Source organism: Corythoichthys intestinalis, chromosome 19, assembly GCF_030265065.1.
Source record: "Corythoichthys intestinalis isolate RoL2023-P3 chromosome 19, ASM3026506v1, whole genome shotgun sequence".
Taxonomy (NCBI): Eukaryota; Metazoa; Chordata; class Actinopteri; order Syngnathiformes; family Syngnathidae; genus Corythoichthys; species Corythoichthys intestinalis.
In genome coordinates, this window is record NC_080413.1 from 28093432 (window position 1) to 28106336 (window position 12905).

Consider the following 12905-nt stretch of genomic DNA (forward strand, 5'->3'; position numbering starts at 1 on the left):
GTACAGAAATTTCTCACTAGGCGTAACAGAATACTACATTCGATCTTTTTGGCATTAATATTGGAACATTCTATTAAATGATTTAAAACTAATCGATTATCAAATTAATTTTCATTCTCATTTTCAGACCCTGTTTAACTTAAAGTTGCATAAAGCCTCAGAATTTCAGCCTCTCATCAATATGTATTCCCATATAATTTATTATAAAAACAATTATCAACATTTAAAAAAAAAACAGTAACAGAATCATAATCCATTTACTGTAAATGTTTGCAATTTCTGCAGAGTCCATTTAAATACTATTGTGAACAAAGGCACAAAAGATTTTTTGTTTTATTTTTAATTAAAAATATATATTTTCAAAAATGTTTTAAATATTTATTTTTAATTTAAAAAATCTGATTCATTAAATAATTGAAAAAAATGTTTAAAAATTGACTACAAAATTTCAATTATCAAAATAATTGTTAGTTGCAGCCCTACTTGATACAAATGTATATGAAATCCCTCATTTGGAACTATTTTCTCAATTCTAATGTGAAAATGAACAGATCAGTAAGTATCTTTGTCATGATGTGTTGAAGAATTACTAGCTATCTATGCCAGCGACATACAATGATTGGCAAAACAATTGAACTGTCTTCAACAAAGAGAATAGAGGGTACATAATTTAATACTATATACAGGGTGATTCAAAAAGAATGTTCTAAAACCATTAAAAAAAAAAAATTAAAAACTTGCTAGATACAAGTATTGTATATAACTTCAAGTTTTTATTTCATGCTTTACAAGTGCTACTACTATGTGATACCTGCAAATTATAAAGATTTCTGTTGTATGTAGGGCTAATAATTTAGATTGTTTAAGTTCCCAAAATACATCTGATTTATGTTTAGCAACTTCTTTTGATTTGTGAAAAATCACATTTCTCACCACTAAAAGAGGATAAACATACCTTGTGAGCAGCATTTCTGTGTCTGCTTGGGAATCCCGTGGCCAAACTAAGAAGCAGCACGGAGAACATAACGAGGGACACGCGAAGTCTCCTCACGACCTCCTGACGCATCTTCTTGTAGGACGAGCGCAAATGTGTCCAAAAGTATTTGGAGATCCTCTCTGTGACTAAGTTCGCAGCGTGCTGCCACTCGTCGAGTGTGCGTGTTGCCAACTTTGAAAGCTAAACGGACTTTCCGACTCGCCAAAAATGTGCCACTTGATGAAGATGCGCACGCGTGCTATCCATATGTGTCTGCAGCTGCGTGTGCGTGTGGCGGCTGCAGCTCAACGCCTCTCTGCCCCATAAAACCACACGGCTTCGGCACGGTGGCTTTAAGTAGGAGCACAAAGGAGCCCGAGAACTCCCCGTCCGCACCGGCGACCGCTTATTCAACTACTTTAAACCGTGAGTCACTCCGTCGTGGGTGTTTTCTTCGGATGCACGGACATCTGGAGCTCATGGCTCGAAGCTCGTCTTCGCTAAGTGTCTCATGCGTGAAGCCATCATAGAGTTGAAGTTCACCCGCTGCTGACGCGCCCGCCGCCCAGCCATCCGGTGACGGTAAACGTGCCTTTTTACGCACGCGGGTTACGGGGCCCGAGCTGTACGAGGAGGTGGGGGGTGATCATTGCTAACAGATGCGTCCGTGTGTGTGGAAAGTACCAACGTTGAAGTACAGTACTATGCTGCGTAATTTACTGGCTACCATTGACGGCAATAGACGTCCAAATCGTTTTGAATACATTTCAAAATAATTAGAATAATAATCATAAAGCTTATAAATAAATGAAAACAAATCATTTCATGCACGAATTATGATTTCTTTCCTTAAATGCAGGCAGGGGCCCTGAGGCAAGGCTGGCACAGCGTGTACGCAGACTATGCAGCTGCGTTGGGCCCCTGACCACTAGGGGGGCCCCAATCTGGCAATTGTTTAATTTATATTCTATTTTGTTTACTGCAGTTTGCTTTATTTGACTTTTGTGAGTTTTGATACTTGATTACAAGCTTAAAAAAATAAAAGTTCTTCCTTAACTTCTTTCTTTCCTCTTTTAGAAAAAGGTTTGGCGCTATGTACTGTAAGTACTGACGATCATTTGGGGTGAGAAGTTAGAAGTATGCAGTGCAACAAAATCTGGTTAATATACAAAATATGGACGTATGGGTTGGATTGCATGTATGGGTTTCACAGTACACTGTGACGAAATGGTGGGCCAAAAATATGGGCCCCTTTGCATTTTTTTGCTTAGGGCCCCCAAATGGCCTGGGCCGGCCCTGCCCTGGGGGGTGGGGGGGTGCCTACCCACGGCAGTACTACGGTAGTACTGACGGCAGTCTGGGCACATATGGTATCCCATTCATATAGTAATGATTAGGGATGGGAATCCAAATCCGATTCCAATGGCGTACCGCAAGCAACACGTCACTTCCGCTCATTAATATTCATGAAATTACCTACTGTTGCTAAGTAGGGACAAGCCACCGTTTGTCCCTAATAGGAAATGAATGGAAATCGTGTGCGAAGGAGATGTTTACAGAGCCAAACCTACCAATTCCCTCCGAAAATGATGTGCCTGATGCCAAATTCACTGGCAAAGATGTGGAAGAACATAAAAATGTTCAGTTAAAGAGATGGCTTTAGTGTCAAAGGCTGAAAAAGACGAAAAAAACAAGCCGACCTAAGCAATAGCTTTAGCTTTTTTATTGACGCGACTGACAATGACATTCTCCTGTTTCAACAAGCTATCCTTTACCATCAGCCCTGTCTTTCTTATATATCCTCTGGCTGTCCTACGTCTCTCTTACCGTTCTTGGGGGTAATTTAGTTAGCTTTGTGTAGCGATCGCAAATGCTACTCAGTGACAGCCAACGAACACTTTTTGTTTTTTCATTGATAACACATCTTAATTCTATAATTTATTTACACTTCACCCTTACTAAAGTTGTTTTATATATATATATATATATATATATATATATATATATATATATATATAACAAACGGTAACAGTGGCAGTCAGATACCATTGTAATTCTTTTCAGGTCATTCATTGTCAGACAGAAGCAGTACGGCACAACGTTACGCTAAAAAAATAAGTTAAAAATATAAAAATGGCTTACCTCTTTGTCCTCTGAAAGACCATGCCAACCCAACATAATGTTTACTGCATATGAAATGTGAATGGATTCACTGAGCTGGTGTTAAAGTCCGCGCAAGTTGATTCGGTCTTCACATTTTTTCCTCCGGAGTTTTTGGTTTCCGGAAACGTATGAAGAAAACATCCTTCCTGTGTCGTAATGTCTAGAGTCGTTTCTACAAGTTCCAAAAAAGCAATGCGTGATTGGCATGTTCGTTTTTGAAAGATTACCGGAGAAAAGTAGCACAAATTACGTTGGGTTTATGCAAGGGCGGGTCTATAATGTCCCACTTCGGCTTTACTTCTGCTTTACGATGCAACGTCACGGTCTAAAAATAGCCTGCGTGCGGTACGCCATTCCGAACCGGTTCCTCGTGTTTCGAAGCCTCGACATCACAATGAAAAAGCCTCAACAATCCCTTTAACGATTCCTAAAGACACATATTGCGTCGTGACGTGTCTTGTTGTCCAGATGCATCAAACTAGCATGGCGCCAAGAATCACTCGTTCCAAAGTTTGGCTAGACTTCACCAGGAAAGAGGGTGAAAATGAAAGGTTACGATGGTTTAGCAAGAGCATTGCAGCCGTAAACATAACAATGACAGCATGTTGGTTCAAGCGCTCGAAAGTGTGTCTTCACGTCATGAGAAAAAAATACAACAAAGCGACTTGCAGTCATTGCAAGGTGGAGATAACTGCATCGGGAGGGAATACGACTGCAATGTCCTCACCAAGACGCTAAGGCTTAGTCCTGGCTATACAGCTAGCTAAACTCCCAAATGACGATAGAGAAGACGTTGGTATAATTTGCTGACTTTATTCAACCATCACTTAAAGAGTGAAACTAAAAATAGAAATGAAACAATTCAATTTTGTCCCCAATAACAAACAGATTTGCACCAACGTAAATCAGCGATAATTAGCTGCTAATACGTTATTAACACAAACTGTTAGCATGCGTTCGCTAGCATTAGCACATCGTTCAAACCACTACACAACTGGATCTAAGTGTCCGATCGCGAGTGGAAACACACAACAACACAAAAGATGATACATACAGGTGTTGCCTCTGTAGATATTTTACAAAAATTAAAAAAAGAACGTAGGCTCGTAGCAGTGTTTCCCTTCTTTCACTAACTCGCTCACTCGCTTGGATGTGGCACTTCTTCGCGTGTAAGCGGGCTCTTCTTCACGTGAGGAAGCGCAAGGGCGTCCCCACATGAGCGTGAAAGCTCAATAAAAACTAAAAGGCATGCATTTCAATATAATGGTAAAACACTTTAACACAGGGGTCCCCAAACTACGGCCCGCGGAGAGCATTTTGAATTTTATTTTTAATTTTTATTGTTTTTTCTCAATAGTGTTATTTATTTACTGGCCTTTTTCTGTGAAGAACTCAGAGAGGGTTATTTGGTTATTATCTATTTAATTAATAGTGTTATTATTATTATTATTATATTATATTATACTATATTATAATTTTTATTTTATTTACTTTTGTTCCGTGAAGAATCCAGAAAGGGTTATTTGATTGTGGCTTTCTGAAAAACAATAATTTTTTACATTTAGGCACTCCTGCAATCGTCACATTTTTTTCTGTTACAACAGAGAAGGGAAAATTTATGTGGCCCTCACAGGAAAAAGTTTGAGGACCCCTGCTTTAACACATATTGCCAAAGGCAGAACAACGACCTACATGCCAATATTTAACAATATTTTTTTATTTCTATTAGAAAAATGTTTCAGTAAAATGTTACACATTCTTGTGCATTTGCCACTTGTTGCCACAGTTAACATTGAGGCTTTGGGCCTCTTTTGACCTCTTTGTGAGTTTGTAAGGTTGTGACTTCTGAGTAAACAAACTCGATGCCAATCAAAATGTTTTCTTTCTCCCCAAATTAGAATCAATAAGAGAATCGATAAAGAATCGAATCGTTAAGCAATACCGATAATGGAATTGGAATCGTAAAAATCGTATCAATTCCCATCCCTAGTACTGATGTGTTCTAAGTTTTAAACTTTGCGTTGCTACCTCCTCTTTCACCTTAAAAACATGAAAGAAATGTTGGTTTTGTTCCTAGGGGGCGCTACACACATTTACGCATACAGTGGTACCTTGACATCCGATCGCTTCGACACACGATCTTTTCGAGATCCGACGTAAAATTTGACACGCCATTTGTTTCAACATCCGACGAAATGCTCGAAATACGATGATTCATGATAGCATCGCAATTTCATTGTTTTCCCGCAAGACATGCACCGCGGATTTTCTTGTGAGGGAAATCAACATGGGTTCCAAGAATGTTAAAGCAGGTGGGGGAAAAAGAGAAAAAGGTGAGGCTTACCATTGAAATGAAGATGGAATGATAGAAAAATATGAGCGTAGGGTGCATGTCCTTGAACTGTTTGACAATACTCTTCCGACCTCTGTTCACCAGTCTTTATAAGTTAAGGTAACTATTATTCTGGTACCATCGCCAAAAAGATTGCCAGCTTCGTATGGTTTTTAATCATTTTTTTCCCGATCTTGTGCAACACAGCACGCCAATTGAACTGATAGCAACAACATACGTGAAAAGAGCCAACTACACTCTCTCACTCTGCCGTCAGCTCCGCAGTGCGTTCAGGTACACCACGCAAAATACACCCGCCACATTAGAACCTGATTTGTTACATTATTACAGGTATTATTATTACGTATTATTATCATTCCGATTTTTATCCATAATGTATTTGCTTTGCTGTTTTTAATTGCTTTTTGCAATCGTTAACAGCAGTATTTATTATGGATTTTGTAAAATAGCGCTAGGCTGGTGTGACTAGAAGAATGGATAGTCCAGTTAGAACAATAATGATGCCCGCACTGAATTAATCAGCCCAAAACTTTTTCATCAACGCGTTGCCTTTTTATTTTCTTTTGTTGAGAACGTAGGTCTTAGCTCTTTGGTGGCCAAAATATGCTTGATCAGAAACTCAAAACTCGCCACCAGGGAGATCCAAAACATGTAACATGCAAACAACCTGGCATTTTTAACATTTAGTGTAGGTTTTCGGGCTGTGGAACGAATTAATGGAATTATAATGTATTCTTATGGGAAAATCCTGCTCGACATACGACCATTTCGACTTACAAACAAGGTCATGGAACGAATTAACTCCGTATGTAAAGGTACCATTGTATTTTGATTTTTTTTTTTTTGTTTGTTTACATATTATCAAAGTTTTCACTAGTGTTCACCTGGCTGTTGAGTTTGTTGAGTTTTGAAGCATTCTGAGGGGGGTCAAAGTAGGGCTCAAAGCGTCGGTGGGACAAAGAATGACTGCTAGGGGGCGCTACATTTGGAATTTGTCTTTACAAGGTATCAAAGATTGCACCCGTCTTGACCTGCCTGCTGATTTTGGTGCATTTTGAAGCATTCTAAGGTGGTCGAATTGAGCTCAAAGGTGCTGCAGAACAAAGAATGACTATAAAAATAATAATAATAATAATAATGATAATAATAATAATAAAAAAAACGAGGAACCACAATAGGTTACCTACAAAAAACATTGCCACCTGCATGTCCATACTGTTCAGTTATGGATGTGTTCTAAGTCAGATAAAATCAAATCAACTTTAATTTCTTTAGACCAAATCACAAAAACAGTTATCTCAAGGGGAAAACAAAACATGTTTTAAGGTGCAGTAGCCCTACACTGGATTTCGACCTACGTGAGCATTGTAGCTGTTTTTTTTTTGCCCCCCCCCCCAGGTAAGACTCATGCCCACCCACACCTGGCATCACCACTGCAGGGCTCCAGACATATTTTTTACTAGGATCACAATGGCCCATAACATAAAAGTGCATGTGACACAAAAACACATGTTTATTTCATATTAGACATGGTATTTTATGCTCCTGAACTTGGATGTGTGCAGAAGCGATCGATATATTCATTCAGTTTTTTGAATACCGCGCTACGAAAATGAGAGACTTCCGGTCAAAGTCTCGGATTGAGGGAGAAGTGATGTGACAGCAAAGGAAGACATCATCATCATCACTATATAGCCATACTATTGTATGCAAAAAGACTGTGGATTCAGCTGATTTTGATGATTTATTTGTTTATTTTTCGCGTCATGCCACCCCAATGTGCTGCAGGGTTTTGTTGCTCCACCAGGGAGAGGGGTGTAATTCAATTTTTAATTTAATTTAATTCAATTCAATTCAATTTATTTGTATAGCCCTGGATCCCAACAACGTTGTCTCAAAGGGTGTAAGCCTGTCTGGGTTTCTAAAAGCTCCCACTCACCGCGAAGAATGGGTATAACAAGTCCGATAATCGAGGGACCATTGGACGGACGAGGAAGTGAGTAAGCTGTTTTATATTACCGTATTGGCCCGAATATAAGACGGCCCTGATTATAAGACGACCCCCTCTTTTTCAAGACTCAACTTTATAAAAAGACTTTTTGAACACCAAATTAATTTTTATACAGAATATAATTACAGTACATCTGAAACAAATGATTATAACAATATATTTGAGAGAAAAAGCATGTTATTTTGCCAAATTCAAATCTTAATATCTGAACATTTATGTTACAAATGAATGGCTTCTGGTTTTTGATATGTAAATAAACCAATCTATTGTGATAAAACAACAAAATTGCAATAACTGCATTAACCATCAAAGTGAAGTCTAACTGTAACTGTAGTCATAAAACAAATCTGAATAAGGAAAAACATTGCAATAAAATAATGCAAACTGGTTAAACTTGAGAGTAGCTGAGATTTGTCATGACAGAACATCGCTTCAATGATATCTGGTACCATCTAGCTTGGTAAATGGGTATGATGTCTAGACCGCAAATATAAGACGACCCCCACTTTTTCAGTCTTATTTCAATGCAAAAAACACAGTCTTATATTCAGGCCAATACGGTATGTCAAATGCTGATATCACACCATGATCTTCACGTGCTCGCCAAGGGGAACGATGCGCCAAAACTTGCTCACTGTCGTGGGATGGCCGATCGGTGAAGGCGATCACCCCTGCCACCGTGTGTGACATGAATCGGGGGAGTTTTGTGTGATTTTTTTGTGTTCGAAGCTGGGAGCCCCAAGCGACCCTAGCAACGCCACGGATTACAATCATATAGGACAAAGAGTCTTAAACTTGCGACCCATGAGACAATATTTTGCGACTCCCATTGAACCTTTTGAGAAATGCATTGCTAACTCTAAACTAGAGATGTCCTGATGCTGATCCCCCCCCCCCCCGCCAACCTAATCTGATATTTAAATTGTTTTGCCAATACTGATCCAATCCTCATATTATTATACCAGTAAAAAAATGCAAAACCTAATGCAACCAGAAATGACCAATCATATTTTTTGTAATAAAGTAGGTTTCTCCTCAATAAATGCTGTTTACAAATATTACACGATGCTCTGTTACTATCAATAGTTTCTAAAGAGAAGTAGTCCCACACATCTGCCCGATTTGATTTACAGCAGCCGAATATCGCGATGGTGCTGAAAACGCGTGAATACTGGATTAGATCTGATCTTGGTTCAAATCTGAAACTGTCGGATACTAAAAAAATAACCTTATCGGGTGCCGTTACTGATAACCAAGTATCACATTGTGACATCACTCCTGTAAATGCCCCACTATAAATCAAAATCTGTGGTGATGTGAGCAATGACTAAAGATAAGCCTAAATAACTGAGCTGTCATCAACATTTGACTTTAGAAGTCCTTGTGGTTTCAAATAAGTCCCTGCAACAAAATGAGGAGGCTGATTAGACAGTGTGGGGATTTGGAGGTGGTTAACATTGTGAAGGTCCAGGCCCAGAACATATTGCAGCCACATCTGGCTCTTCACCGTCCTTAGAGTAGCCATTGCTGTTCTGATGCTCATCATCAGCGCCATCAAGGTAAGAAGCAGAAGAAACAGCCCACCAACAGGCCATAATGATGCAGCTGCTTTCTACCCAAGCTTTACAGCAGGCATGGCTCATTTCATTGATTTTGATCAACCACCAATGCCTCTCTGTGCTTTATTTGTTCTATTTCACCACTTTGAGGGTGTATTTGCATGGTTTCCAGACAAAGATTTTGAGCATTTTGTCAACAAAGCGATCTATACTATCATTTCATTATGCTTTCGTATCAATTTCTGTGTTTAGAAAGCTTTTTGATGTAAATAAAGAATTTTGCAAAAAGTTGAAACAGATTCAAATGATTGTCTAAAACTGGAAGAAGGTGAAGCCACCAACCACAGCTTAGAGGACAATATGACAGAAATGATAAAAAGGAGTGTGTGGCTATTAAACTGCCGATGTAAATAGACACAATTGAAGGAATAAAAAAAAAAAAAAAAAATGTAAACACTGATCATACTTAATTCTGCACAGGATATGAAAAGACCTACATTATGGATTTTTCAATAAATGTTCTCTATCTCTAAAATGTTAAAACAAAACAAAAAAAATGCTTCCCCCCCCCAGAGGGTTTTCAAGATTAGCAAGTCACCAAAGTAAGAAATTATGATAAGAACCAAAAACTGGACATGTTCAGTCAAGGTGATTGCATAGGAATTCATTCCTAATTTTCTGCTTCAATTTGAAGGTAATCTACTCCCTCGTTTATCATTCCTTGAGTATCAGTTTAATGTTCAAAGTTAGACCTGTATTTGTATCCAAAGTGCTTGGACTTCTGTGGGTGGTAAAATAGGGTGACCATATCTTATTTCCAAAAAACAGAGGACACTCAACCAAGCCTTGAGATACTTAAATTTTACTTGAAGTTCAATCAAAGATGCCTTTTCACTTTAATATATTTAAAAGTGTGCCTCCTCCGTCTGGATAAGAAAATTCATTTTAGCATTCAACCCTTTTTTTTTTTTTTTTTTAAATATATTATTTATCTTTTTTGATTGAAGCAACTTTTTTTTGGATTGAATAATACACAAATCTACCTCCATATAATCATAGTCAGCAACATCATCATTACACACAAGTTGTTAAAAAATAGCTAAATATTTCATTAACATAATGCAGACCCATGGAAGTGTAGTCCAGTCAATACACACACACGCAGTAGGCTATGTGCCAACTAAACATTTTATTAATGACTATAAATACAATTGTCGTTGACAAATTGTTATTCCCACTCAATTATTATCCTCATTCAAAGTTCTCGATTGCACGCAAACAAAAGATGAAATAAACTTACAAACAATTCAACACACGTTTCCAAATGCTGCAGTTCAAAACTCAATTTCCCACAATGCCTAGCGCAGCTTAGCTCACTGACAGCTACCCTATTAGCGAGCACAGGTAGCAGTGGCAAAAATTAAACATTGCTATAAAAGTTTACACTCATCAGCAGCGCAATGATATGACACCAAACGGGATTTTACAAATCACAAAAGTACAAAGCACCAACAGAAGTAAACAGTTGCCGAAAGGTAATTTTAGCAAGTGTACGTACCGATAGCCCGTGAGCGCCTGGAGGAAGTTTTGTCTGGGAATGACGCCATGATAAAGCCAGTGATTGCGCACGCATGCGCAAATTGCTATCCAAAGTAGAATAAATGTATTTTCGACTTACTGTTTTGGGTACATGAGCATTTGATTATATATACAGTGGGGAGAACAAGTATTTGATACAGTGCCAATAGGTTTTCCCATTGACTGTGTATCAAATACTTTTAATCAACACGTACAGTTGGGAGAACAAGTTTTAACAACTGAACAGGCTCTCTGGGAACACGTCACAGGCAGCACAGTACCATTGTATTCTGTGCAAAGTGTCAGTCAATTTCAACACAGGCTTTTCATGACTTAAAAAAAAAAAAAAAAAAAACGCCGGAAGCCCCGGACTGGATGTAAAAAGTGGATATGTCCGGGTAAAAGAGAATGTTTGGTCACCCTAGGTAAAATCCAGTAGATTACTAACATATGGGAAGAAATTTAACCTGGAGTTGACGGTAGCAGGGCTACAGCTGAGTGTATAGTTTGCGCCAGGGCGGGCGACGTGGCCATTTTGCCCTGAGAGCTGCCGTTCTGCTCCAATTAAAACGAGGTACATTCTGGAGAGCTACTACAGAAAGGTATAGGAAGTGAAAGTCCAGTTCAAAAAGCAGTCAATGCTTGGGCCTGAAGGACGGTTGCTTGCTGCTCATCCAACGAGTGAAGGGCAGTTCCAAAAACGAAAAAGACAATGCAGAATCAACTGGCGAAATAAAATCAAATTCTGCATGCGTGCATGTGCAGAAAGGGTTTTTTGTCAGTGGGTTTTGCTTATTAGCAAGTCATCAAAGAAGAAACTGATGATAAAAACCAAAAAGCTGGACTTTTTTTGTCAAGAATTTCTGTGCAATCATCTTATTTTTCTGCTTAAATTTGAAGTTAATATACATTCTATTTGATCATTCCTGGAGTAAAAGTTCAACACTCTAAATCAGTCAGACGGGCTTTTAGAACAAAAGCCTCGTCTCCTATTTCTCTTCTGAGTGAAACATTTCAATACGATCATCTTGAAAATGTAGTCAGCAGTTACATATTACCGTTAGCTATTAATGTTATCCTGACGCTACGAATACTTTACTCAAGAGACTGAGTTGGCATGGGCCAAAATAACTTTAATAACCGAGCAGGGGCCGGCCTGGGCATACTTGAGCTAGGCGGTTGCCTAGGACGCCATCTAGTGGCGGGGGCGCCCCCCCCCCCAAAAAAAACACCTGGAAAATAATGCTATGACAGTCGTCATTTAGTTTCATCAAATTATCTCACTTTTGAATAAATGTAAAAGCTGGACATAAATGGAATTAGTGACAAAATTTGCTAGATGACACAATGACATCTGTCATAAGCATTCATTAATGCCCATTTAAGTGTCATGTCATCATTATGACGGTCTTATGACAGTCTTAAGACACCGCTGTCAAATAAAGTGTTACCTATTACCCAAATAAAAAATAAAAAAAAGCCTAATTGCATTACAAGTCACAGGATCCAAAATGAGGGGGAAAAAGTAGCAGTTTGTAGTCTGAAAATTACGTTAATCATTCACTGCCAGTCCTGCCAACTTCTCAGAACATTTGGTCTCACCTGTCGGCTTTTCACCTCATCTCATCGGGACTAATGCAACGGGATAGGGTGAGGTCGACCTTGTGTGTTCTGTGGCCGGCTGATTTATCCGCTCGTGCTCTGATATCAGGATCTGCTGGCTGGACGAGGAAAGGCGGGTACTCCCAAAAGTGCATCCACTATGACTCCATATTAAGAGTACATCTTGTTGACCACGCTAGTAACTACACACGCCAGTATGTGGAGTGTGGCGTGATAATAGGCCCAGTAAACAGTTTTCCCCCTCAAGAGTGAACGCCAGTAGGGTCATCCCTCCACATCTCGCTCATCAACATCATTTGAGTAGCTGCAGCAATTCTGATGCTTGTCAGTGTCCCAATCTTCGCCATCATGGTGAAGAGATGTGGGCAGCCAGGCAGGCTGACCAACTGGGTGTAATGACAATTGGGCAAAAACTTCTTACCCGGTCATTCCATTCGTTTTGATCAACCGCCAATAAATCATAACTTTGCCTTATTTGTTCTTGCTCAGCACTTATTGAGTGTTTTTGCTTGTTTGCCAGGCAAATATTATGAGCATTTTGTGAAGTCAAACTTTCATTGCAATTTCTGTGTTGTTCAAAGCTTTATGGTCTGGATGTCCTGATCGTATATTTTTGCACCAGAGTCAGAGTTACCTGATTTT

General features: G+C 39.0%; 1 protein-coding gene across 1 annotated transcript in view; it reads right to left on the reverse strand.

Annotated features, from left to right (window-relative positions):
* The window catches only part of ism2b (isthmin 2b), a 32019-nt gene extending 30490 nt beyond the window's left edge, over nt 1–1529 (reverse strand). The window contains exon 1 of the mRNA XM_057822142.1: nt 956–1529. Within this exon, the coding sequence (XP_057678125.1) occupies nt 956–1066 (111 nt within the window). The 5' untranslated portion in view covers nt 1067–1529. The remainder of the gene's footprint in view (nt 1–955) is intronic.
* Between the last annotated feature and the right edge of the window lie 11376 nt (nt 1530–12905).